Raw genomic sequence first — 26,349 nt, forward strand, 5'->3', positions numbered from 1 at the left:
GAATAGTTACAAATTTAATAAAATTCACCTTATAAATTACAGCAGCAGCCCCAGGGCTCAGTTCGCTGCCCCAGGAAACAGGAGTCGGACAAAGCTGGGCAGCTGTTGCTGGAGAGAAGTTGTCAGAGTTTAGGGCTGTGGAGGTGGCCGGTGGGCGCACAGGGAACAGGAGTGGGGGGCCGAGGCCAGGCCTGAGGGTGCCACCACCCTCTGGGCTCCTCAGTCCAAACTGGCCATGAGCAGGTGCAGCTCGCGGAAGGCACTGCCGTGGCGGCCGCTCAAGCCCGACTTGCTCTTGACGAGGCCACTGATGCTCCTGAGCTGCTTGTAGCAGACCCGGCACTTGTGCAGCCTGCGGGCAGAGGGGCCACGCCTGAGGTGGCTGGCCAGCACGGTCACCATTACCCCCACCCAACCCCGGAGCCTTTCCTGTACAAATCGCTCCGGCCCTCCTCCCGGAGGAAGGCTGAGGCCCAGAGTGCAGGACCCGCTGAGGCTGGGCCAGGGCGCAGGGCAGAGCCAGGCCATGGGGGAACCAAGGCTCTGGCAACCCTACCCCGTGCCCTGAGCCACCGTCCCAGGCACAATGACCTCTATAAGCTGTTTCAGCAGGGCCATCAACAAGCAGGCTGGGCCCCCAGGCCTGTGCTCTCGCTTGACGTGGCACCCCTGCCACACACGCTGCTGGCTCCTCACCTCTCCTCCCGGCTGATGTCCACACCCACGGTGGGCGGGGCTGCCAGGATGTCTGTGATCAGGGGCAGAAACCGCTGCAGGATCAGCTTCAGAGAGGTGCAGCCTGTCTGGACATAGCTTCAGAGGCAGGGGGATGGATGGAGTCACAAATAGAAAGAGAGCAAGGTACACAGAGCCAAAGGGGGCAGAGACAGGATCAGAGAGGCAGCATGGGCTTGTTTTCGCTCTGGCCTCTCAAATTTGGAGGGCACAGCAATGCTGCACAGCCACCTCACAAGGGCGCCGGCCCTGGGGGTCTTTCCCATGGTCCCTCCCTGCTGGGAGGCAGGTGCGGCTTCCCCACCCGTACCTCTCATACTTGCTCTGCAGAAGCTTCTCGATCTGTGGCAGGACGGTGGTGCATAGGTCCAGCTTCCACAGGGAGCTGGGGAGAGGGCCAGGGACATGTCCCCTCAGTGCCCGGCCCTGCCCACTCCCCCCACCGCCCGCCATAGCCACTTACGCTTTCTGGTTGACAATGTTAAGGAGGTCCACTACCACGGAGAGGTCATTGATGGCCACGGCCGAGTCCACCGACGTCTGGGCAAACAGAGCACCCGTCAGAGGGGACCAGGGACTGAGTGGCCCTGCCTGGGTGTGGTGTGATGATGATGGGGTTTATTGCGGGCTGTTCATCAGACTGCTCGGTGTGGTGACAGGGGCCGCCTAGCTCCCCCTGTGCCCCTCGGGTGGCCCTCTTCTCAACCGCAAACCCGGGCAGAGGTGGCACTTGCCTTGATGTCACCCGTGGTCCACACGGCCCGCACAGTGTCCAGGTTCTTGTGGCGGCTGGTGAGCACGACACACATGGTGTCATGGCCTTTGCGGATCTGTGACATGGCATCCTCGTCGACCAGCTCCGCCTGCTGGGGGATCTTCACGGCCTGCATGGGACGGGTGCCCTGATGCTGGCAGCCAAGTTCTGCCCTCACCCCACGGGCCTCCACCCGCCCTCAGCCTGGGCCCCCCACTCACAGGCAGGAAGTCGGAGGCCTTCAGTCCAATGGGCTCGTTCCGGGTGGCAGGGATGATGGGAGACTCAGCCTTGGGTGCAGGGGTGGAAGTGACGACTGGGGGCCGGGACAGGACCTCGAGCTGGAGGGGTCCGGGGCTCAGCAGGTGGCCAGCCCAAGGCCTCCCTCCCTCCCTCCCTCTCAGCCCCCCTTCCCCGGCAAGGGCCGCCCCAGCGCCGATTCAGGACTCCAGCCCCCCTCCGAGCCCCACACCCTGCCCGCTCCACCTGGACATACTTTTGGCACCGGGCACGGCACATCCGTGGCTGGGCTGGGCTTTGCTGCCTCCTTAGCTGTGGCCATGTCTGGAGGCGGAAGGAAAAGATCACTGGGTCAGGTCAGGCCAGGAGAAGGGACGGGGGCGGGCAGAAGGCAGGGCTTGGGCTGGGACTGTGGGCGGCACCTCTAACGGGAGGCCTGGGGGACGGGGATGGGCCTGTCCCCTCCCTTACCACCCACTCAGCCACAGGTCTGGCAGAAAGCAGGCGCCAAGCACTGTGTGTGGACAGGACCCAGGGAGCTCCAGGGAGTGGCGCTCCTGTCGCCTCACTAGGAAAGGAGTGTGTTTTGGCGGGGGGCAGTGAGTGGATAGTGGATGGTGAGTGGGAGCCCGGGAGAGAGAGGCCCTTCAGGAACCCAGCCTGAGGGGCGCGAGAAGATGGACCCTTGAGGAGAAAGCAGGGGAGGGAGGGATGGGCTGGAGGATGAGGGTGCCCCGCCCTGCCTTCTTCTCCAATCCTAAGGGAACAGATCAGGTTTTCTCCCTTCTTAAACCCTCCAACAGCAAAACCCCAAACCCACGACCCAGGGCCTGCAGGGCCTGGCCACCTGCTCCTGGACCACAAGCCCCCGCTGTCCTCGCGGCTCCATCCCACCTGAGGCTCTTCCCTCCTTTCTCCTCACCTGGCCCTCAGGCCTGCCTGACGTGCCGCCTCCTCAGAGCCTCACGGACCCGCATCTTCACGGCTCCCCCACACACACCTTCACCCCACACACTTCCACCCCCACAGACACCTACTCCCCCACACACACCTTCACCCCACACACTTCTACCCCCATAGACACCTTCTCCCCCACACACACCTTCACCCCACACACACCTTCACCCCACACACACCTTCACCCCACACACACCTTCTACCCCCATAGACACCTTCTCCCCACAGACACCTTCTACCCCCATAGACACCTACTCCCCCACACACACCTTCACCCCACACACTTCTACCCCCATAGACACCTTCTCCCCCACACACACCTCCCCCACACACACCTTCACCCCACACACACCTTCACCCCACACACACCTTCTACCCCCATAGACACCTTCTCCCCACAGACACCTTCTACCCCCATAGACACCTACTCCCCCACACACACCTTCACCCCACACACTTCTACCCCCATAGACACCTTCTCCCCCACACACACCTCCCCCACACACACCTTCACCCCACACACACCTTCTCCCCCCACAGACACCTTCTCCCCACAGACATCTTCTCCCCCACACACACCTTCTCCCCACACATTCTCCCCCCGCACACAGCTTCTCCCCCACACACACCTTCTCCCCCCATAGACACCTTCTCTCCCACACACACCTCCCCTGGCACACACACCTTCTCCCCCCATAGACACCTTCTCTCCCACACACACCTTCTCCTCCCATAGACACCTTCGCCCACACACACACCTTCTCCCCCCACAGACACCTTCTCCCCCACACACACCTCCCCCCATAGACACCTTCTCCACCACACACACCTTCTCCCCCCATAGACACCTTCTCCCCCACACACATCTTCTCCCCCACACACACCTTCTCCCCCCATAGACACCTTCTCTCCCACACACAACTTCGCCACCACACACACCTTCTCCCCCACACACACCGTCTCCCCCCATACACACCTTCTCTCCCACACACACCTCCCCCGGCACACACACCTTCTCCCCCCATAGACACCTTCTCTCCCACACACACCTTCTCCTCCCATAGACACCTTCGCCCACACACACACTTTCTCCCCTCATAGATACCTTCTACCCAACACACACCTTCTCCCCCCACACACACCTTCTCCCCCCATAGACACCTCCTCCCCCACACACACTTCTCCCGCACACACACCTTCTCCCCCCATAAACACCTCTCTCCCTACACACACCTTCTCCCACACCCTCACCTTCTCCCCCACACATTCTCCCCCACATACACCTTCTCCACCACACACACTTTCTCCCCCCATAGACACCTTCTCCCCAACACATAACTTCTCCCCCCATAGACACCTTCTCCCCCCACACACACCTTCTCCCCCCCACACACCTTCTCCCCCCATAGACACCTTCTCCCCCACACACACCTTCTCCCCCCATAGACACCTTCTCCCCCACACACACCTTCTCCCGTACAAACACCTTCTTCCCCATTGACACCTTCCCCCCACACACACCTTCTCCCCCCATAGACACCTTCTCCCCCACACACACCTTCTCCCCCCATAGAAACTTTCTCCCACACACAAACCTTCTCCCCCCAAAGACACTTTCTCCCCCACAGACACCTTCTCCCCCTGGACACCTTCTCCCCGACAGACACCTTCTCCCCCACACACACCTTCTCCCCCATAGACACCTTCTCCCCCACACACACCTTCTCCCCCATAGACACCTTCTCCCCCCATAGACACCTTCTCCTCCACACACACATTCTGCCCCCATAGACACATTCTTCCCCCCACACACCTTCTCCCCCCAAAGACACCTACTACCCCACTGACAACTTCTCCCGCCACACACATCTTCTTCCCCCACACACCTTCTCCCCCCATAGACACCTTCTCCCCCACACACACCTTCTCCCCGCATAGAAACTTTCTCCCACACACAAACCTTTTCCCCCCAAAGACACTTTCTCCCCCACAGACACCTTCTCCCCGACAGACACCTTCTCCCCCACACACACCTTCTCCCCCCACAGACACCTTCTCCCCCCAGACACCTTCTCCCCGACAGACACCTTCTCCCCCACACACACCTTCTCCCCCATAGACACCTTCTCCCCCCATAGACACCTTTTCCCCCACACACACCTTCTCCCCCATAGACACCTTCTCCTCCCACACACAGCTTCTCCCCACACACACCTTCTCCCCCCATAGACACCTCTCTCCCTACACACACCTTCTCCCCCCATAGACACCTTCTCCCCCCCACACACCTTCTCCCCCCATAGACACCTTCTCCCCCACACATAACTTCTCCCCCCATAGACACCTTCTCCCCCCCCATACACCTTCTCCCCCCATAGACACCTTCTCCCCCACACACACTTCTCCCGCACACACACCTTCTCCCCCCATAAATACCTCTCTCCCTACACACACCTTCTCCCACACCCTCACCTTCTCCACCACACACACCTTCTCCCCCCATACACACCTTCTCCCCCCCACACACCTTCTCCCCCCATAGACACCTTCTCTCCCACACACACCTCCCCCGGCACACACACCTTCTCCCCCCATAGACACCTTCTCCCCCCACACATACCTTCTCCTCCACACACAACTTCTCCCCCACACACACCGTCTCCCCCCATACACACCTTCTCTCCCACACACACCTTCTCCTCCCATAGACACCTTCGCCCACACACACACCTTCTCCCCCCACAGACACCTTCTCTCCCACACACACCTCCCCCGGCACACACACCTTCTCCCCCCATAGACACCTTCTCCCCCCACACACACCTTCTCCCCCCACACATACCTTCTCCTCCACACACACCTTCTCCCCCACACACACCGTCTCCCCCCATACACACCTTCTCTCCCACACACACCTTCTCCCCCCATAGACACCTTCTCTCCCACACACACCTTCTCCTCCCATAGACACCTTCGCCCACACACACACCTTCTCCCCCTACACACAACTTCGCCACCACACACACCTTCTCCCCCCACACATACCTTCTCCTCCACACACACCTCCCCCACACACACCTTCTCCCCCCATACACACCTTCTCTCCCACACACACCTTCTCCTCCCATAGACACCTTCTCCCCCACACACCTTCTCCCTCACACCTTCTCTCCCCACAGACACCTCCTCTCCCCCAGACACCTTCTCCCCCACAGACACCTTCTCCCCCACACACACCTTCTCCTCCCATAGACACCTTTTCCCCCACACACAGCTTCTCCCCACACACACCTTCTCCCCCCATAGACACCTTCTCCCCCCATAGACACCTTTTTCCCCACACACCTTCTCCCCCCATAGTCACCTTCTCCCCCCATAGACACCTTTTTCCCCACACACCTCCCCCCATAGACACCTTCTCCCCCAATAGACACATTCTCCCCCCATAAACACCTTTTCTCCCTACACACACCCTCACCTTCTCCCCCACACATTCTTCCCCACATACACCTTCTCCCCCACACACACCTTCTCCCCCACACACACCTTCTCCCCCCGTAGACACCTTCTCCCCCACACACACCTTCTCCCCCTGTAGACACCTTCTCCCCCACACACACCTTCTCCCCCCGTAGACACCTTCTCCCCCACATACACCTTCTCCCACACACACACCTTCTCCCCCACACACACCTTCTCCCCCCGTAGACACCTTCTCCCCCACACACACCTTCTCCCCCACACACACCTTCTCCCGCACACACACCTTCTCCCCCCATAGACACATTCTCCCCCAAACACACCTTCTCCCCCACACACACCACCTCCCCCAACACACACCTTCTCTCCCACACACACCTTTTCCCCCACACACACCTTCTCCCGCACACACACCTTCTCCCCCACACACACCTTCTCCCCTACACGGAGCCTCTCACCACTCCCGGCTCCTTCCTCCCCTGTGGCTGTCTACCATTCGCCTTCCTCACTGGGTGTGGGCTGCTGACGGGGGCAGCTACCTGCCTGTTCACACTCAATCACCAGGGCCTGGCACACAGCTGGTGCTTTTGGGCGAGTGGACGGAAAAGATCCAGTGGGAGAGAGGCTGGAAACTGTGCTGTGGGAGGGGAGGAATAGGGAGTTGGGGTCCCTGGGAGGCCAGGCTCTGCCCCCCGACTCACCATCCTCTGGGGGTGCTGGGAAGGGCTCACTTCTTCGGGGTGGCGTCCGACCTGCAGAGGAAGAGGGGGCTGGGGACTCATGTGGGTCAGCCCAGGGCTGCTGTCTGAGCCCTCAGGGCCCGGCCGGCCGGGGACCCTGGGCCCGTCAGGATGCGGCGGATGCAAGGTGGTTCCCGGGCGCGCACACAGCTGCAGACTGTGACCCATTCCCGGGCCCCGAACCCTCAGGCTTGCCCCTTCCCTGCCCCTTGCCCCGCTGGGCCTTCCTTTGCTCGGGGCAGGCCGAGTACTGAGCGGCTGCTGGGTCTCTGCTGGGGCCTAGAGGACCTGGGAACAGAGCCCGGGCCCAGACATGGGTTAGGAATTAAGCTAAGGGAGTGCAGCAACATGGACGCCATCCACAGAAAGGACCATCTGCCTCCATTTCACAGAGGGGAACGCTGGGGCTCGGAGGGGAGGGCCCAGGCCTCACTGATGCTGTTCTTGGGCTGGAAGATCTCGTTGTAGTCCTCGGCGTTCTGGATCTCTGCCCGAGACTCCCGCTCATCCCGGTCATCCTCGCTGCTGGGGCTGCGGCGCTCGCTCTCTGAGTTCTGCTTCACCCTGGGGAGCAGGCCGAGCAGAAAGGAGGCGGGGGCCCCGGTGAGGCAGGGGCTGCGGGCCCGCCTCCTGCGCCCCCTAGCGCCCTCCGGGGCCCCGAGCACCCCACCTCTGAGGCTCGCTGCCGGTGGCGCTGGGCCGCTCGTAGATGCGCCGAAGCGGGGCGCTGGGGTGGGGCGGCTGCTGCGCCGGGGGCCGGCTGTCCTGCATGGGGTCCGGGGCTACCGTGCCCGTCCTGGTGACCCGCGTCAGGTCCACCACGTAAGAGGAGACGCTGCTCTGGGAGAAGGCCACGCCTATCTGCGGGAAGCGGCAGAGCTGGGGCGGGACCCTTCGCGGTGGTGCTGGGGGACGGGGTGGTGGGGGCAGGACCCCCCCGGGGCCGGGTGGGAGTTGGGGGCCTGAGGGGGAGGCAGGCGGGCGGCCCAGCGGAAGGGTGCACGGTGGGCGGTGGCTCTCTCACCAGCTGGTCATTGCAGATGGCCAGGTCGGCCACCTTGCCCCAGTTGACGAGGACCACGTCAAAGCAGCGCTCGGGCTCCCAGCCGTAGACGCGCAGTGAGTCCTGGCAGCCACTATACAGGCAGCAGCCATCGGGGTTGAAGAGGACGCTCCTGGGCCAGGCGAGAGTGGGCCGTGGGTCAGGAGACACCGGAGAGGCTGCGGGGAGCCCAGGATGGGAGGGAGCGGAAGCGGAGATGGGAAAGGTCCACCTGCAGCCACACCCCATTGCCCGGGAGGAGGGCCCTGGCCCACTGCCCAGCTGCCCGCCTACCTGACAGGCCCTGGCTCCCCTTCGATACAGCTCACCACCTGGAATTTCTCCAGATCCCAGAAACGGATGGTCCTGCAAAGGAAGCCAGGCTGTGCTGGGAAGCCAGTGCCACGTGTTGGCCTCCACACAGGCCAGTGGCTGGGGGAGCCCACTTCTCTCCAGACACCTGCCGCCCCAGGTCACGGCCATTCAGAGCAATGCCTGGGGCCAGGAGCTGGCCCTGCACAGGGAGCGGGAGGGGACTCGGCACCTGGGAGGTGAATATGGGCCTTGGATCCAGACACGCAATCAAGTCCCAGGACACTGGGGCCGGATCCAGACATACCATGAAATCCTAGGACACTGGGGCCAGGGAACCAGAGTTGGGAGAGAGATGTGACCCGGGTCCCATCCCAGCTTGGCTGGCAGTTAATTCAGTCTACCTGGGATCATATGACACCCTGGGACAGAGAGACAGACTGGGGACAGATATACACCAGAGGACAGAGATGTGAGGGACAGCAGTCACGGGCGACGAGCCCTGCTCCTCCTCCTCACCTGTCAGAGCTACCAGAAGCCAGGAGGTACTCATTGGGGTGAAACTCCACCACGTTGACAGGCCCCGTGTGGCCAGGGAACTCGGACATCATCTTGCCAGCAGTCAGATCCCAGAGCTGGGGCAGGGCAGGGTGGAGGTCAGGGCCAGCCTGGCCCTCAGCTGCCCGCTCGCCCTCCAATCCAGCCCGAGCTCTTTATCCACGAACCACCTCCCACTCTGGACAGGCTCGGGATGTGCGAGCCTGATCAGGAGGGAGGCGAGGACCCAGCCTGAGTGTGATCAGCAGACCCCAGTCCCCAGCCCTGGGCCCAGGTCAGGCTGGGAGCTACCTTCACCGTGTGGTCATCTGCGGCCGATGCCAACCACTTCCCGTCAGGGCTGAACCGGAGACACCGCACGGCCTGGCTGTGCCCCTGAGGGGAGGACAGAGCATGAGCACCCGAGGGGCCTGGGCCCAGTGGCCTTCTCTCCCCACCACCCACTCCTCCCTGCCCTCCGGAAGCAGTGCTTCCTGGGAGCAGGCGAGGAGGGGACTGCCAGCCACGTGCGGGAGATGTCACAGAGGGACACTTCTCCACGTGCGCTCATGGACTCCCAGTCCCGCAGGACGCTCCAGGAAATCAACACTGCGTGGTCTTATAGTTTGGGAAGCAATGTGTCTTGTGTCTCTTTTTGGAGAGTTAAATGCCTCCTCCTAATGTCAAAGGGTCTAGAAACCTCCAAAAATAATTATTAAACCCAGTCCTTCCAAACTCATATGAACAGGAACCCCCTTCACTTAATGACACCTGTTAGCGGCCTGCAAACCGTGGAGCACAGTTTGGTAAACACAGCTCTGCGGGGAGTCACGGAAAGCCGGGGGCCCAGGTGGACCACCCACCGCACTCCTGCTCTGCTCCAGATGCATGTTTCTCATCTGGACTCTTGTTTCTCACGTTCTCACCCAGGTTGGACAACAGTCCCCTCCAGCCCCTGCCAGGGTCTGGGCACCGCCCCATGTTCCGCGCCTGCAAGGTGCTTGTGGAATGATGGACAGAGGGTGCCTTGCTTACCCTGTATCGGAAGACACAGCCTTTCCTCCTGATGTCCCAGAGCTGTGAGGAGAGGAGCAGAGGGGGGCAGGGTCAGGACAGGTCACAACCAAGGTGGGTTGGGCTGGGGAGGCCTAGCCAAGCTCAGTCCTGGAGCCTGGGTCAGAGGGCAACATGTGGCCATGAGCAGGGAGGGGCTCTGGGCACCTCCAGGTCATTACACCCCCAAGGGACAGGAGTCTGGAAACCACTCACTAAAGCTGGGCATCCCGAGCAGAAATGTCTGGCAAACGCTTCCACATCCCTGCCCTGGGAGGGCATGGATGCTGCCACACAGGGGAAAGATGTCCCCCGAAGAGCCGAAGCCCACCCCCCACCCCAGACGGGAGACACCGTCCCGGTCCCGCTGCTTGGCCCGGCGGGACAGCCAGGGTGCAGAGTGGTAGCTCACCTTGATGTTCGTGTCCTGGGAACCCGAGGCCACAAACTCTCCATACGGGTGGAAATCCAGGCTGCAGATGTTGGCTTTGTGTCCCATAAGTGTGCGAAGGACTAACAAGGAAGAGAGCAGAGACAATGGCGTGAGAGGCAAACAGGATGGCTGGTGCAGCGAGGGCCGTTGTGTTCGTTTGTGTGTGTGCTTTCATACTGACTGCACAGCAAAACACAACAGTAGCACAGACTTTCAAAACAGGGAGGAAAACCAACCAGGGTCCTACCACCCTAACAACTAACTTTCCTATTTTCCTCTCAAGAGATGCCAGCCATTTCTGCCATTACCCAAGCCCTCAGAAAACTCCCTGCAAGCTCCCCGCAGCTTGCACTTCTGGGCTTGTCCCAGCATGCTCTCATGAGAGTGAAGCCCCAGAGTCAGCAGAGCCAGGTAACTACGGTACTTGGTTCAGGCCCTGTGGATGTGGACGTGGAACTTATGGTCTGCCAGGCATCCCACCACACCCAAGACAGTGCAAGGAGAGAGATGCGGGAGAGGTCCAAGCTGGGGGAGAAGCTGCTAGGTTGAAAAAAGAAATCCAGGGGGGCTTTTTGGAGGAGGTGGTCGTTGAGCAGGATGTTAGTGGGTGGCAGATGAGGGAGGCTGCAGGCAAACCTTACGTTTCTGTCTCAGAGTGTTCTCTGGTACCACTCAAGTTTGCCTCTTCTCTCTGGCCTCATGTGCCTTGCTTTTTATAAGATTCATAATTCCGCTGTTTGAATGAAACTGATCACCCCAGGAGTGCTGGTGCCAAGGGGTGTGGCAGTCCAGCCGTCCTTAGGTTTGCGCCAAGGTGAAACAGGCTGCCTTGTGAGGTGGTGAGCTCTCTTTTGGAGGAGGTGTTCAAGCAGACCCCAGATGTAATGCTTTAAGGACAAGATTCAACCGCACCAAAACCTGAGCAGCTGCCCTCCTCACTCTCTGTAGTTGTCTCGGGGGCTCAGCATTGCCTTGCTGGCCAAGGGGGCTTCGGGCACATGCTGCCCAGTCCAAGCCCTGGAGGGAGGAGACTCGTCTGGCTCCTGCCCCAGTCCACACCACCCCCGCCAGCCCACCTGCTTTGCATCCCACAAGCCAGGCTTCCAAAATCCTGGCCCGCCCTGAGAGGATGTGGCAGGTTCACATTCGTGAAGCATGCCTTCCTGTGGGATCCTGGGCTGACCCACCCTCGCCCTCTGGCTGCTCTGTGGAAAGCAGGCAGGAACACATTCTTCCGGCGTGATTTCTGCCCTTGGTCTTCTGTCCCAGGAGGGCTCTCGGCAGGCCTCCTGAGGCTGGACTTGGTCGCAGGATCCAGGAGCTGCAGAGTGGAGGGGTCTCCGGGGTCTGTCTGCCTCACATGGGAATCTCTAAGCCCTTCCAGCCGAGTAGCTGAACCCTCCAGTGATGGGCAACTGATGTGACAGTAAGGCAGCCCTTTAAGAACCCCTTCCTGCATGTGGGGTGCCAGTTTGCCTCTGTATCATTTCCATTCACACTGTGGTGGGTTGGGGGTGGAGGTGGGCCTGAGGTCTTAGCTCTTCCTGCCGAGGATGCTAAGGGCAAGTTTCTCTTCCATTGCTGAACCCCCCGCAAATGGCAGGGCGGACAACACTGGGATGGGAGTCTTGACACCAGGATTCGAGTCCCAGGTTCCGCCACCCCCAGCCACAGAGTCTTTATCAAGTTCAGGGCCCTCCCTGAGCCTCAGTTTGTCCATCTGTCAAATAAGGAGACAGTGCCAACCTGGCTTTGCATCAGAACCACCTAGAAGCTTAAGAAAGCCAGAGTCTAGGCCCATCCCACTACTGAGTCAGGCTCTCCGGGAGTGGGGTCTGGGCTGTGTAACAAGCTCCTTGTAGAGCAGCCAGCTCTGGGAGTCCAGGGCTCAGGAATTCCAGAGGTCTTCAGTTTCCATTCTTTGCCCACCTCAAGAAATTCCTCACATTCCCTTATGCACGAAAGTCATGGCTGAGAAATCACGGCCCTTGGCTTCTCTTTTTCCCTTGCTCCTCAGTGAATGGTGAATGGCTGGTGCCCTCCACTGGGATCTGGGTCCAGGCAGAGGCTTCCCAGGAAATGAAGCGCCTTCTGCCCGAGCCCTTCTGCTTTCTCAGCTGGAGCCCAGCCAGCTCAGGCTTGCTCCTCCCTGGCCCCTTGTCCAGCAATGCCCCCGCACTGTGGGTCCTGTGTGTGGCCAGGCAATGGGACCGCGTGCTGAGATGCGAAGCATGCAGCCCCTCTTCATTATCTAAGAGGGCCTGGGGCTCTGTCTGTCTGTTTATTTATTTATGACTGCAACAGGTCTTAGTCGCGGCACGCAGGCTCTCTAGCTGTGGCACGTGGGCTCCAGAGTGCGCGGGCTTAGAAGTTGGGGCGCGCAGGCTTAGTTGCCCCGCGGCATGTGGGATCTTAGTTCCCCGACCAGAGAATGATCCCGTGTCCCCTGCATTGGAAGGCGGATTCTTAACCACTGGACCACCAGGGAAGTCCCGGGATTCTGTCTTTCTTAAACAGCCCGTCACTGCGTGGGCAAGCATCACCCAAGAGGCTCGGGTTGAGGTCATTTCTTGAGGATCACCTATACAAGAGCAGAATGAACCCAGCCACCAGGCATGCGTGGCCAATGGCCACCGTCCTGCAGCAGAGGTAGAGCAAGCACCAGAGTAGAGGCCTGGAATGACCTTCAAGTCTCAGCCAGGCAAGGGGGGCATCTCTTCTGGAAGAGGCAGACTCGGCAAAATCCATGTCACCCTTTCCTCTCCTGTCCTTCAGGTAGGGGATGGCCTCCCACCTGGCATGCTGGAAGGTCCAGACTAGAGGTTGGCAAAAAGCAGGGAGCAAACAGGTTTTACTTGGACCTCTGAGTGTCAGCCTGCAGAGTGTTCTGAAAAATATGTTTTTGGTTTTATTTTTAATTAATTAATTAATTAATTAATTAATTTTTGGCTGCATTGGGTCTGCGCTGCTGCACGCGGGCTTTCTCTAGTTGCGGCAAGCGGGGGCTGCTCTGTTGCGGTGCGCGGGCTTCTCATTGCAGTGGCTTCTCTTGTTGCAGAGCATGGGCTCTAGAGCGCAGGCTCAGTAGTTGTGGCACACGGGCTTAGTTGCTCTGCGGCATGTGGGATCTTCCTGGACCAGGGCTCAAACTTGTGTCCCCTGCACTGGCAGGCGGATTCTTAACCACTGCGCCACCAGGGAAGCCCTTGAAAAATATGTTGAATTAGCTGTCAACCTTCAGAAATGGGTGGATTCCACATAAATGTCCAGATTCCCAGCTTCACTTGAAAAATCTGTACAGCTGGCAACACTGCGCCCACACTGCCGTGTGGCAACAGCCACCAAGGCTGAGAGGCAGCCCCCCTTTCAGGGAAGGCGGGACTCCCCACTTGGCCCAGAACTGAGGGCACAAGTTTATAGACCAAAAGATCCCAGTGAGGATCCAGCATAGGGATGAGAATAGGCTCACCAAGGCCTATTCTGTGAAACCTGAAGACACTGGGATGAAGATCCTACAAACCTGTAAAGAAAGAGAGGCAGAAGGAGGAAAGAAGCAGGTCCCATGAGAGGGATCTGGGATGAGACGGCACTGACTTCCCCATAGCAGCCCTGGAACCTAAAAGGCAACGGAGCTGCACCTTCACAATTCGGAGGGAAAAGTATTCCCAACCTAGAATTCTATACTCAAACTCTTAAAAATAAAAGGGGGGTGGTTTTAGAATAAAGTAATTTTCAGGGACTTCCCTGGTGGCACAGTGGTTAAGAATCCGCCTGCCAATGCAGGGGACATGGGTTTGAGCCCTGGTCCGGGAAGATCCCACATGCCAAGGAGCAACTAAGCCCGTGCGTCACAACTACTGAGCCTGCGCTCTAGAGCCCGCGAGCCACAACTACTGAGCCCACATGCCACAACTACTGAAGCCCACGCGCTACAGCCACTGAAGTCCACGTGCCTAGAGCCTATGCTCTGCAACAAGAGAAGCCACCGCAAGGAGAAGCCCGTGCACCGCAACGAAGAGTAGCCCTCACTCGCTGCAACTAGAGAAAGCCCACACACCACAACGAAGACCCAACGCAGCCAAAAATAAATAAATGAATTTATTAAAAAAGAAGAATAAAGTCATTTTCAGCCTCTAAAACTGTGCTTGCTGCGTACCCTTTCACAGTAAGCTATGAAAGAGTGTGCCACATCTAAAAGAGGGGGGGAAACAAAAAAAGTGACAACGTGGGATCCGGTGTGGCAGAGTCGGAGAGAGTTCCCCGGGGAGGAGACAAGGGCCCCAGGATGGCAGCTGGGCTGCAGGCCTGGGAGCTCCCAGGCCACTAGGACTTGGGGACAGAGGCTCTGGGAAGAGATACTTCAATGATGGGATGGGTTTGGGGGTAAACTCAAGGAGGAGCCTTCCTCTTCTGGCAGAGAAGTTGGGGCTGGATTAGTAACAAAGACACAGAAAACATGCAGATGAAAAAAAGAACAACTACTAATTCCAAGGAAACAAAATTATCAGAAGAAAAGAAATACATACAATCAACTCTGAATAATATCTATAGGTCCTGATAATATAAACACTGAGTATTTAAAAGGTGATTCAGGGAGGATGGGGGGGAAATGTTGTGAGTGACAGAGCCGGGGTAGCAACGAGAGAGCTCAATTCTCCTTTTCTGTAGGAGGAAGGCACAGCTAATGTATGAAGTGTTTTTAAAAAGGAAAGAAACTGCAGTATATCCACATTGTTTGGAAAAGCGGAGGCGATTAGCACTCACCAGGTGAAAGGACAGAAGGCTGAGGCCCCTGGAGTGGGCCGGAGTGGGGCAAGGCTTCCTCTTTCCATTGTGACCATTTGTGAACTACCAGCATTTGACTTTTTAGACTATGCATAACTTCTATAGAGATGAAAACTAAATTAAAACAAACAAAGCACAAGGAAACAGAAAGTCTGGCCGCCCAGGCCCCATTCCTGCAGGCAACAGTTAGCTGGAGCTGAGTGGGGACCCTCGGGAGAGGGGCACACACCCCAGTTCTCCGCACACAGCCCCCTCACTCATTTACGAGTCCTGCGTGGTCCCTGGTGGCACTTGATGTCATTCCAGGTTCTGAATCCACAGACACCCACCCACCTATGCACACATTTGTCCATCATTCAGACATTTACAGAACGCCCCCTCAGTGGCAGCACTCAGACAGCAATGCACGTCACTGCTGCCAGGTCAACAGGGGTGGGGGGGTCGCCACACTGTCCGGTCAGTGCCGCAGGAGAAAAGCACCAAACCTAGTCAGGACAGGCTTCCTGGAGGAAGCGGCTGGAAAGCAAAGCCGAGGACAAGCACGACTGCAGGTGTGCATGTGGGGAAGGCAAGTGCGGGCACCTACTTTTGGCAGCTTCCAGGTCCCAGACGCGGATGGAGCCCGACTGGGAACCGGCCACAATGAGCTCTTCAGGGGTGTTGAGACGTACGCTCTCCACTGGGGACGTGTGACCCGTCAGGCTCTGTGAAGAGAGGGTGGCAGCTTCAGCACTCTGCGTGAACAGACCCCCAGCTACGGCCCTAAAATCTGGATCCCTGGGAGGCAGGTCAAGCAGGGATGCTGTGCTAGACCGAGCCACCCCCAGGCCTCTCGGCTCCCAGGGCTAAAAGTGGGCCAGACCCCAGTCGTGCTCCTGACATGAACATCACCTGAAGAAGTGGCCCTGGGCCCCTCGGAGGGGGGCAGCTGACCTTTTAGCCCCAAGTCCAAAGCATCGCCCACCTGGGCTGTGCTCCCATCTCCACTCTCCGCCCGGCCCAGCCCTCAGGAGGGGAAACCACGGCAGAACTGAGGCCTGGCTCGTCAGCGGCACACACCTCGCCCCTCTGGAACGCACGGATCCCCAGGGGCGGCCCCCTCTGGAGGACCCAGCCACGTTCTCAGGCAGGGGCTCTGGAACCCAGGGGACCTGGGAGTGACTCTGCTGGGAGACACAGAGGCTCCCCCCAATTCAGACCAGGCCAGAGCTGGGCAGGGCTGAGCCCAGGGATGGGGGTGGGAGGTGCTGGCACTTCCAGCTTTCTGGAGAGGAGGCTGGAATCTGAAATCCGTGGTGTCTGTCACTCCCCGTACAGCACCGGCCACCGAATGCCCAGTGGTGATGCCATCAGCGTTTGCTAAGACCATGTTCCCATGGGAACTGGGGACAGTAGGGGAAAACTGCTCCTCAGCAGAACTACCCAAAGGCCAGACAGTTACAAGCAGCTTGCCCAACTCTCCAGTATCACCAGCAGGAGTATAAATGGGTAGAAACTCCATGGAGGGTGATTAGGCAAAAATCTATCCACAATTAGAAATGCACATTCCCTGCACACCAGCCACCCCACCTTGGGGCTTACCCCACACACACTCAACACACGTGAAACAACACAGACCCAAGGTCATTCTTTGCCGTGAATCTGACAAGAGACTGGAAACAATATATATGCCCATCACAGGAAACTGGTTAGATAAGCTGTGGCCACCCATGCAATGGAATAGCATTCAGCCACAAGGATGAATGAGGCACCCTCTGAATATGAGAAAGACTAATCTCCATGATGCTCTCAGGTGAGAAAAGGTGGAGGACAGTATATGTCGCTCGATAGCATTTGTGCAAACTAAGAAGGGGAAGGGGACCAGGCATACACATTTGCTTGCAAATGTATAAAACAATCCTGGAAGGACACAGAGGCATCGGGAGCCGCGGTTGTCTCCAGGGAGGGATGTGTGGGTCAGGGAGCTATACAAGTTCACTCACAGTCAAAAACACACAGAAATGCAAAGACTGCCTGCAGAGGTGGTAGCGTGTGTATACACCTGAGGTGAGAAAGAACCTGGTGAGTCTGAGGCACTGAGAGGTCTGCTCTGTGGCGAGTGAGGGGATGAGGCCTGCTGGGGGCCTGCGAGCTACACCTGGTGTAAGCGGCTTAGTCTAGTGGCCAGACCCCACGCTGTCCACTGTGCTGTTCTGAGGGCGAGAGCATGCGGGTCACTTCATGTCCATTTTTTGTCAGCCTCTGTTGATTCTTTTTCAATTGGTGTATGTTACTTTGGCATTTCAGAGAGGGGAAACACATTTGAACCCCCAAAGCAAAGTGAAGCAAAACACTTTCAGTTCTGTCCTTAACCTTGGCCGTGGTTCGGGTCAAATCTCAGCTGTCCGCTGGACCTCACAAGAACACTAAGCTGATTAAGTTTCTACTAATAAATATCACCTCCCGGGATTTCCCTGGTGGCGCAGTGGATAAGACTCTGCACTCCCGCACTCCCAATGCAGGGGGCCAGGGTTCGATCCCTGGTCGGGGAACTAGATCCCACATGCATGCCACAACTAAGGAGCCCGCGTGCCACCACTAAGGAGCTGCAACTAAGGAGCCCGCGTGCCGCAACGAAGGAGCCGGCAAGCTGCAACTACGAAGCCCGACTGCTGCAGCTAAGACCCCGTGCAACCAAATAAATAAATAAATAAATAAATATCAACCTCCCGCCGCTTTTTATCTTTATCTTTACTTGGCCAAGAGTCAAAAGACTGATACTGCCCTGTGCTGCAACGCTGTGGCGGGAGAGGGCAGGCTTCTGTGCTGCCGGTGAGAATGTAAATTGATTTCCAGAGGACAGTTTGGCAATATGTTTTGAAAGCTTTTTAAAACATGCCACAGGGGGCTTCCCTCGTGGCGCAGTGGTTGAGAGTCCGCCTGCCAGTGCAGGGGATGGGGGTTCGAGCCCTGGTCCGGGAGGATCCCACATGCGGCGGAGCGACTAAGCCCGTGTGCCACGACTGCTGAGCCTGCGCTCTGGGGCCCACGTGCCACAACTACTGAGCCCGTGTGCCTAGAGCCCGTGCTCCGCAGCGAGAGAGGTCACCGCGGTGAGAGGCTTGTGCACCGCAGCGAGGAGTAGCCCCCGCTCGACGCCAACTACAGAAAGCCCGCGAGCAGCCACGAAGACCCAACACAGCCAAAAATAAATAAATAAAATAAATCTATTAAAAAAACATGCCACACCCACAGATTCAACGTGAAGGTCACAGATCTGCTCAAAGGTTTAGGGAGAGGAGGATGCTCCCCACTGTGCCTGAGCAGAGCCAAAAAACCGGCAATGACTTCCACGCTGGGAACCAGGCGTGGCCAAGCTCATCCCTGCGATGAAATACTGCGAGGCTTTTAGAAATCATGTCGTAAAAGGATATTTGTTGACACAGGAAAATGCTGACGATGTTGTTATTTTTAAAAAAACCAGGCTACAGAAGAGTAAGATAGTGTTCTGGAGACATACTGTTATACGTTTCTGTGTGTGTACACGTAGGCATGTTTACATGTGTGCATGTGTACATACAGGCACAAGTCTGCACACACATGCATGCGTACCTAGAAGGGCACAGACCAAAATACCAAATGTAATGGTCTTTGGATAATCAAACTATATGTGATTCATTTTTGTTGTTTTTTTCCCTCCTTTACACCTTCCTGTTTTGGAAAACAGTTTTTGGCATTGAATATAGTTGTGTACAGGGAGAGAGTGCTACTGAAATGGAGCAGGACCTTATGGGGCCTTCCTAGGACAGACACACCTCCCCGCATGTCCTCTGCCTGCCTTTTGTCTGTACAGAAACTTCTGTCAAAGAATAAATTTAATCAGAGAAGTGAGGAAAATGCAGAAGCAGCAAAGGAAAGCAGTCAAACAAGACCAAATAATAATAGCTTAGTCATTAAACAAAGTCAAGGACCTTTAGTTCCTCTTCAAGGGCTATGGAGAATAATCTGAACCATATCTTTTGAGCTGTTTTGTAGATACTGAAACTCCCACCAGGTGGAAGAAGTTGACTACATGAAGACCAGACTATAGCCATGACATAAGCTGCTTCCAAGAACTGGCCTCAAAGAAATGGGAACAAACAGACCCCGGTACTAAAGATGATGCTGATCAGACCACCGCATGACCAATTTCAAGATGACTGTCAGAGCTGGCTGTGCTGCTCTGCAATGGCACCCTCCCAGCACCTATATACCCCTGAAACTCTCCTTTAAAAGTTCTTGCCCTCTGATCAACGGGGGGGAGTTGGCCATTGGATACGTGTCTGCCTTCCCCCCAGTTGCCGGCCTCCTGAATAAAGCAACCTTACCTTTCAACCAACACTTGCCTCTCGAGTATTGGCTTCCAAGCTGCGAGCAGCCAGACCTAAGTTCGGTAACACTGTTAAAGAACCAGTCCTCTAATCAGCTCCAACCAGGGGCGCTCAGATCCTTTTTGTGGAATGAGGTGGGGAATGAATCAAAACAGCCGCACGTGTAACTGACAGGCAAGCGGATAGGCCAGTGGGTAGGGGAGGCTCAAATTCGGGTCTGTGGGATTATTTTAGCCTTCTCACGCAGGCTCTCCAGAGTTCTGTCCCATGGCCAGGTGACCCCCCCCACCCCGCATTCCTGAGGATGGGTCACTGTCCCAGCCATCAGGGTTGTCCTGGGCCTTCCTGAGCTGATGTGCTGGGTTCCTGCAAAGCTGCCCGCTCCCAGCCCCTAACCCTGGCCTGCCCACCCACCCCTCCCCAGCCCCGCCTGCCGGCCGAGCCTCACCATGATGCAGTTGGGCTTGTTGATGGACCACAGGTTGACACGGCAGTCATCCCCGCCTGTGGCCAGCAGCCGGCCCGAGGCTTTGCCCAGCACCAGCGAGGACACGTTGCTGGCATGGGCCACGATCTCCTCTATACAGGAAAGAGCAGAGGGACAAGACAGTCAGGGGCCTGAGAGGCCACATGGAGGAGGGCTAGGCCTTGCCCTGCTCGGCCACCAGCCCTGGCACCCGAACCCCAGCGGGAGGGCTCTGCCCTCTGCGGCTCCCCTTTGGTGCCCAGACACTCGCCATGAGCCGCGGGACGAGGCAGAGTTTGGGCCTGAGACAGAAATGACTATTTCTCAACTTCAGTCATTCCCATCCTTCCCTTAGGCCTCATGATTTTTTTCCTTCTTCTGTATACCCACGGGTACGGTTATTGACTTACTATGCTCAATTTTTAAAACTGACTTGCTATTTTTATTTAGCTGTGTCATTTAAGTAATAATATGCATGAAATTATAAGCTTGATATGTTCATTCTATTTTTTCTATGATACAAAAAGAAAAATGAAAACAATTATTAAAATAAAAAATATTGACCCATGTACCACCTAAGCACTTCTCAGCCACTGCCTGGTGTTCCTGCTTTGGGGAACACACTTTCAGAACCGTGCATGTCAACCGCAGACGAGCCGTCCCCAGGTGAGCTCAGCCAGGGCTTCAGCCCGCAGCTTTAGAATCATGGGCTGGGTTCTGGTCTGAGCTCTGCTATTGCAGGCTGTGTGGCCTTAGACAAGTCGCTCACCCTCTCTGAGTGCTGGGTTCCTCGTCGGGTAAATGGGGATAATAACAGTGCTTGGCTCACTGGGCTACTGAGGGTTCAGTGAGGACATGCCTGTGGGCTGCTGCGAGGGGCTGAGTGCTCACGGCTGCTTGGCAGGCCGAGGATCAGACGCCATGGAGAGCGGGCACTGGGGCCCAGGAGGGCACAGGAGGGTGGGCTGGGTGAGGAGGGAGCAGGACGCAGCCGCCTGAGGGGTCTACGTATGAGGGCCGACCGGACAGAGCGGGAGGCAAGGTCACTGTGGGCGGCCACGAGGGCCCCTGGCTTGGACTGGGGTGGGGTGGGGGGGCAGCAGACGCATGTCTCAGGGGACGTTGCCAGGGCCCCCAGGGAACAAAACATGGGCAAGGAACCAAGAGGCAGCCCAGGCCTCCGAGCCAGGGCCTGAGTAGCTCCTCCTGAGAACGCAGAGGGAAGAAACAGGTCTCCCCACACAGAGGAGGGAACGCGCTGATGCCCTGAGGCAGCTGCGAGGCCGGCGCGGCTGCCCTGCAGGGGCCCCTCCTGGGCACCTGCTCTGGTCTCCACCCTGCCTGGGGGTCTCTGTGGTGCCCGCTTCAGACGGCAGGAAGGCTGGGAAGCTGGGCCCAGGAGGGATGCTTGCCAGGTGGCGTGGCTCACAGGGGCTGTCAGAGCTGCCCAGGGGGCCAGGCTCCAGGCTCGTCCTCACAGACAACACCCCACCTCAAGGCCCGGCTAGGCCAGCCCCAGCAGGGCGAGAGCTCCCAGCAGGCCCAAACCTGAGCCAGGGCCCTGGGGACCCCACCACTGGATTCAAGGAAGCTGGGCCTCTCTCTGGTCCGCACCTCAGCCAAGGAGCCTTCTGTCCTCTGCACACTGTAGGGACAGATGCCTGGATGCTCTGGGGCTCTGGTCACGGACACTTACATGTTCAAGAGCTTCTGCTGGGCCAAACTGACGGCCCAACCCAGCTAGAGGGCAAACCACCTTCCCCCTGAGCACTCTGATCCCCAGCCTGGGGTCCTCTCCCCTTCCCTGAAGACACTCCCCGCATGCGCTGCCCTCTGTGTGTGACCCACCTAGAGGCCTGACTGCCCACCCCGGCTCTCACCCTTCCCAGGGAAAGTCCTGGCTGGGCCCACTGCACTGGGCCTCCTGGACGCACTGCCACCCCTCTCTGCACCTCAGGACTACTGCCCCCAGAGACAGCCATTAATGCATGATATAAATGCTTCCTGGGTACCTGCTCTAGGCCGGGCGCTAAGAGACAGTGGGGAGGGATAGTGATAAGTTTCTTGCCTTCACACTCCAGCCTGATCACATGGTCCCTGATACAGGGCATCCAGCCTGCAGAACCACAGACTTTAGGGTGAGAAGAATTTGAAGGTTGGACCCTTCTAAAAGGGCTCAGACCACTCCCCTGCAAGCAGCCTGAGCAGGGGACTGATTGTAGCCCCTGGAGGGACTAGGGGGTGGGGTGGGGAAAGGGGGGCACACCTCAGGCACCAGGCAGAGGCCTCGGCATAGGGCACTGGCCCAAGAGCTCCCACTCTGGCCTGAAGGACAGCATCCAGCAATGGCCCAGGCCTGGGTACTGAATTTAAATGTACAAACAAATAAAAACAAACAAAAATCCTCACAGCAGGCCAGGTTGATGGCTGCTGCTCCACCCTGTGGTACAGGCCCATGCTAGTTTCCCAAGCTCAGGTGGCACAACCTGGACCCCACATCCCAGCCAGAGCTGGGGGAACACTGCATTCTGGCCAGAGGCACTGCGCACCTGCAACCCAAACAGAAGATGCAAAGAACTAGGTTTCAACGACCTCACGCTGGCCAAGCACGTTCTGATCCTCCCCAGACTCTAGAGCCACAAGGAGCCAGAGGTCATTTGGGCTTGTGCTCTCAGACAGTTTATACCCATGGAAACTGCTGCGCACATGAAATTGTCAGCAGATGCCCAATATGCCTGATCACATCACCTCCCACTTGAATGCTTTGAGGGCTTGGCCTTGCCCTTCAGATAAAGCCGAAACCTCAGAAGGGCTGGGGTCCTGTAGACACATGTCCTCACCAGCCTATGTGACACCACATTCTCCCCACTGCTGTGCTGCAGCCCATGGCCTCTTCTGAGGCCTTCCAATGCACCAAGCTTCCTGCCTCAGGGCCTTTGCACATGCTGTTTAGGCAGCCTACAGCACTCCCCTACCCCCACCCCTCATCACCTAGTTAACTGATTCAACGCACAACTGTTAACTGTTCCAGCTTGGAATTGGGTTCCAAGGAGAGATGGGTCAGTGTGATTATCTGATTCCTGCCTGTTGCTCTCCCCAGGCTCTGAGCCCCGCTGCATAGGGACCTTGTCTATTCTGTCCCCCACTGTCTCCCCAGTGCCTGGTTCTTTCCTGGTTTCTCAGGAAAAACAGCTGTTGAAGGTATACATTCATAACCCCAATAAATACAAAGCCACTCTGTCCAAAGTATACCCTCCTTGGGAGCCCATAACAGGATTCTCCCAGAACCCTAGGGCTGAGGAACAATTTGAAAATGGCCCAAACCTCTCATTTACAAATGAGGACACTTGAGGCCCAGCAAAGAGTTTTGCCCAGATTCTCACAGTTAAAAAAGTGAAGGAGCCTTGTCCCAGCTTCTGAAAACAGCCCAGGGACAGCTCATAGCAGAAGGTGACCAGTTTGGACACACCAGATCTATGCCAACCAGTTATTACATGCGGGGTACAGCCCACAGAAGCACCAACGTGTAGAGCAACAGGTCTCAAAATATGATCTGGAGAACACTGGGATCCTCACGATCCTTTTGGGGGTCCAAGAGAACAAAACTACTTTTATCATAACACTAAGATGGAATTTGACTTCTATACTCTCATTTGCTCACAAGAATATGGTGGAGTTTTCCAGGAGATATATGACATGTGAGGACATCATCACTAACGGCGTGTTTCTGCGTTCTTGTGTTTTAAAATGTCTCAGTATTAATTTCTAACACGGTAAATATTGATAGATATGACTCCCATAAACAAAAACTCTTTGGGGTCCTCAATAATTTTTAAGAGTATAAAGGTGTCCTAAGACCAAAGAGTTTAGAGCTGTCAGTATAGAGTAACGGTGGGGGTGGGTGGTGCCCAGGCTCAGGTACATTCCAGAGGCTATCAGCATCCCTCTGCCTATCTTCTCACCCCAGCCCCCAGCCCAAGATGCCCTCATCTGACGGGGGAGCTTGACTTGTGAGACGTCTGAAAACGCCAAGAACATCTTTCAGGATTTCTTGCCCCATCCCGCCTGCCAGCCTAACTGGAAATCCTGCTAAGTGCTTCATTATGTTCATTTTCTCACTTGAATCTCACAGCAACTCTAGAATGGAGGCGTGATTATCTCCTTGCACAGACAGGAAACTAAGCCTCAGACAGGTTAAGTCACCCGGCCAATGTCATCCAGCTACAAAATGCCAAAGGCATGATTTGCATCTTGGTCTACTTTACTCCAAAGCCTGGAGTCTCCCCCTGTGCCAAGAACTGGAGACACAGTTGGGGGTTCAGGCCACCCAGCAACAAACAGCTACCAGGGTAAATGGGGTGAGAAAGAAAACCACTCACGTAGCTTCCAGGCCGTCTTGGTGACCACAGGGGTGGCCATCCTTCAGCTGGCTGGCACCTGAAGTTCCACCCACAATAGACTGTGCTTTCCTTGTGGGGTGGGGGTGGATCCCCCCCAGATCCTCCAATCAAGTTGGCAGGGAGTTTCCACACATCCAGGCAGAGGGAATGCTTCGTCTCCCAGCCCCGGACCACCTCGTGGTTTTAAATCATCCACAGCAGCAGCCCGTGTGTGACTGTTGGGATCCTGGGTCATGGAATGTCAGGCTTGAGCCATCTCAGCTCAACACTGGGCTGGAACACAAACAGAGGTGATGGCTTGTTAGCAAACACCCAGGGGGAGCTCAGGGGTCCCTGGGTTTGCAGACCTGCAGATGCAGCTCCCTGGATGACCAAGGCGACTTGATAAAGACAAACACCCACCAAAGCCACCAGAGCCAAGAGATGCACTGCAAACTGGGTTTGAGAATCTGGAGAGGGGGTACCTCAGGCAGGGTGACTTGCAACACAGGGAAAAAGAAGGTCCTCCCAGAGGCCAGGATGATGGGAGAAGGCTCTGTTCCAGGAAGCTGGCTGCCTGAAATGCAGCAGCTGCGGTGGGGCGGGGAAGGAAGACCACATGTCTGCAGTTCGGATAGATTACTGGGAGTTACTGTTTGTCTGACGTATGGGAAGGGGGTGGAGTCAGAGGCTAAGTTTAGGGGCCCATCGGAGGCACCCTAGAGATAGGCATTGAAGTCTTCTCTGGGGAGAGTCTCAAAGAGGGCCCTAGGGGTCCAGTTCGTATCAAGGGAACTACACCGGGTCCCTGCAATTCCCAAGGACAGTGCTGGGAACTAGGCCTCCAGTCTGGTCGTGAGTCGGTATGACTCTTCAACTCTAAAAGGCGACCTCATGGAGCCTCCTATCCCCTTCCTCCAAGCCTCTCTCCCACGAACCCTATCCTCGCCCTCCCCTTTCTCCTGGGTTCCCCAGTTCTGCCTCTCTAGTCCTCCATTCACTCCTCCTTCTCCCTGCCGCCCGTGTCCCCCATGTGTGCACATCCTGTCTCCTGGGCTCCCTAACTTGGCCCCTGCCTCGCCAGACCCTCTTTTCTCCCCCTTTCCCCTGCGCTAACAGTATCCCCATTCATTCACTCTCTTGAATCTTGTGTCCCTATTCATCACCCCTCCTCCTGCTAGACCCCCGGCTCTGCTTCCGGCCTCCCTGGTTTTTCCCCTCCGGCCTCCGCGCCGGTCCCACCCCTCCCGAAGCTGGGGCTGGTCCCTCGGCCTCGCCTAATCCTCCCACTCCTCTCAACTTACGGGGCACGGGCTCCAGCCTCCCTCCGCCCAGAGCCTGTCCTGGCCCCGCCTGGCTCGGCCCAGCCCAGGGCTCATCCTCCCCTCGCCTCCTCGCCCCCTCGGCCCCGCGTCCACCCCACCTGCAGCTGCGGCTCGGGAGGCCGAGGCTCCGCTCCAGGCGCGACCCCCACTTGCCTCCATCCCCTGGCCTGATTGGCCGCTGCTTGACAACCGACCCTCACAACAAAACCTCCGGCTCAGAGCCTCGCCTTCCTCACCTCCCGCACCAATCAGCCGCCGCGAGCGCCCCACCCCCTCCAGGCTTGACCAATAGAAGCAGGCGCTTCTGCCGCTTTTCCTAAGTACCCGCCCCCTTTTCCTGAATTGGACTAATCACGAGGAAGGAGCGTTCAAGAGCTGCCCCTCGGCCTCTAATGAACCAATGCGAGCTGCCCTGTCCTTGATCCCGCCTCCGCCTCAAGGTTTCCCTGTCCTCCCCTTTCCATCTCTTCCACGAACCTAGTTTGCATTTTCAAAATTTGAGACGCCCTCCAAGGGCTGCTGCGCCAATCCCTTTAACAACCGTCCCGGGCTGACCAATCAGCGTCCGCATTATTGGAAAACCAATTCCAGGATAGCCAATGGGAAGGGGACGTTGGGAGCAGCGTGACGCCTCGGACCTTCCATCTTGGATTGGAGCGAAGTGGGGACGAGGCCTTAGTCAGCACTTTGCGGTAATTCCTATTTCTTACCTTTGCTCAGGGGCGGTGTTTCCGTGCTCTGAAGACTTTGCCGCCCCTCCCT

The 26,349-nt window shown here is 57.3% G+C and overlaps 1 protein-coding gene across 6 annotated transcripts; it reads right to left on the reverse strand.

Annotated features, from left to right (window-relative positions):
* KATNB1 (katanin regulatory subunit B1) lies at positions 1-25,790 on the reverse strand. 6 transcript variants are annotated; one of them, XM_061174246.1, is made up of 21 exons: positions 25,686-25,790; positions 24,263-24,556; positions 19,866-19,996; positions 15,655-15,772; positions 15,048-15,182; positions 10,263-10,363; positions 9,833-9,874; positions 9,110-9,193; positions 8,780-8,895; positions 8,243-8,314; positions 7,931-8,081; positions 7,577-7,767; positions 7,340-7,470; positions 6,868-6,918; positions 1,986-2,053; positions 1,711-1,830; positions 1,470-1,619; positions 1,199-1,275; positions 1,046-1,120; positions 697-813; positions 1-352 (listed from the first exon to the last, which is right to left on the reverse strand). In XM_061174246.1, exons 2-21 carry the CDS (start codon positions 24,300-24,302, stop codon positions 220-222), a joined length of 2,103 nt encoding a protein of 700 aa, XP_061030229.1. In that variant the 5' UTR covers positions 24,303-24,556; positions 25,686-25,790; the 3' UTR covers positions 1-219. The 6 variants fall into 6 exon arrangements, with proteins under 6 accessions (XP_061030229.1, XP_061030226.1, XP_061030228.1 ...); XM_061174243.1 differs by having other exon boundaries at positions 1,199-1,322; positions 1,466-1,619; XM_061174245.1 differs by lacking the exon at positions 25,686-25,790 and adding an exon at positions 25,567-25,593 and having other exon boundaries at positions 1,199-1,322; positions 1,466-1,619.
* Positions 25,791-26,349: the final 559 nt, after the last annotated feature.

Source organism: Eubalaena glacialis, chromosome 18 (assembly GCF_028564815.1).
Source record: "Eubalaena glacialis isolate mEubGla1 chromosome 18, mEubGla1.1.hap2.+ XY, whole genome shotgun sequence".
Lineage (NCBI taxonomy): Eukaryota > Metazoa > Chordata > Mammalia > Artiodactyla > Balaenidae > Eubalaena > Eubalaena glacialis.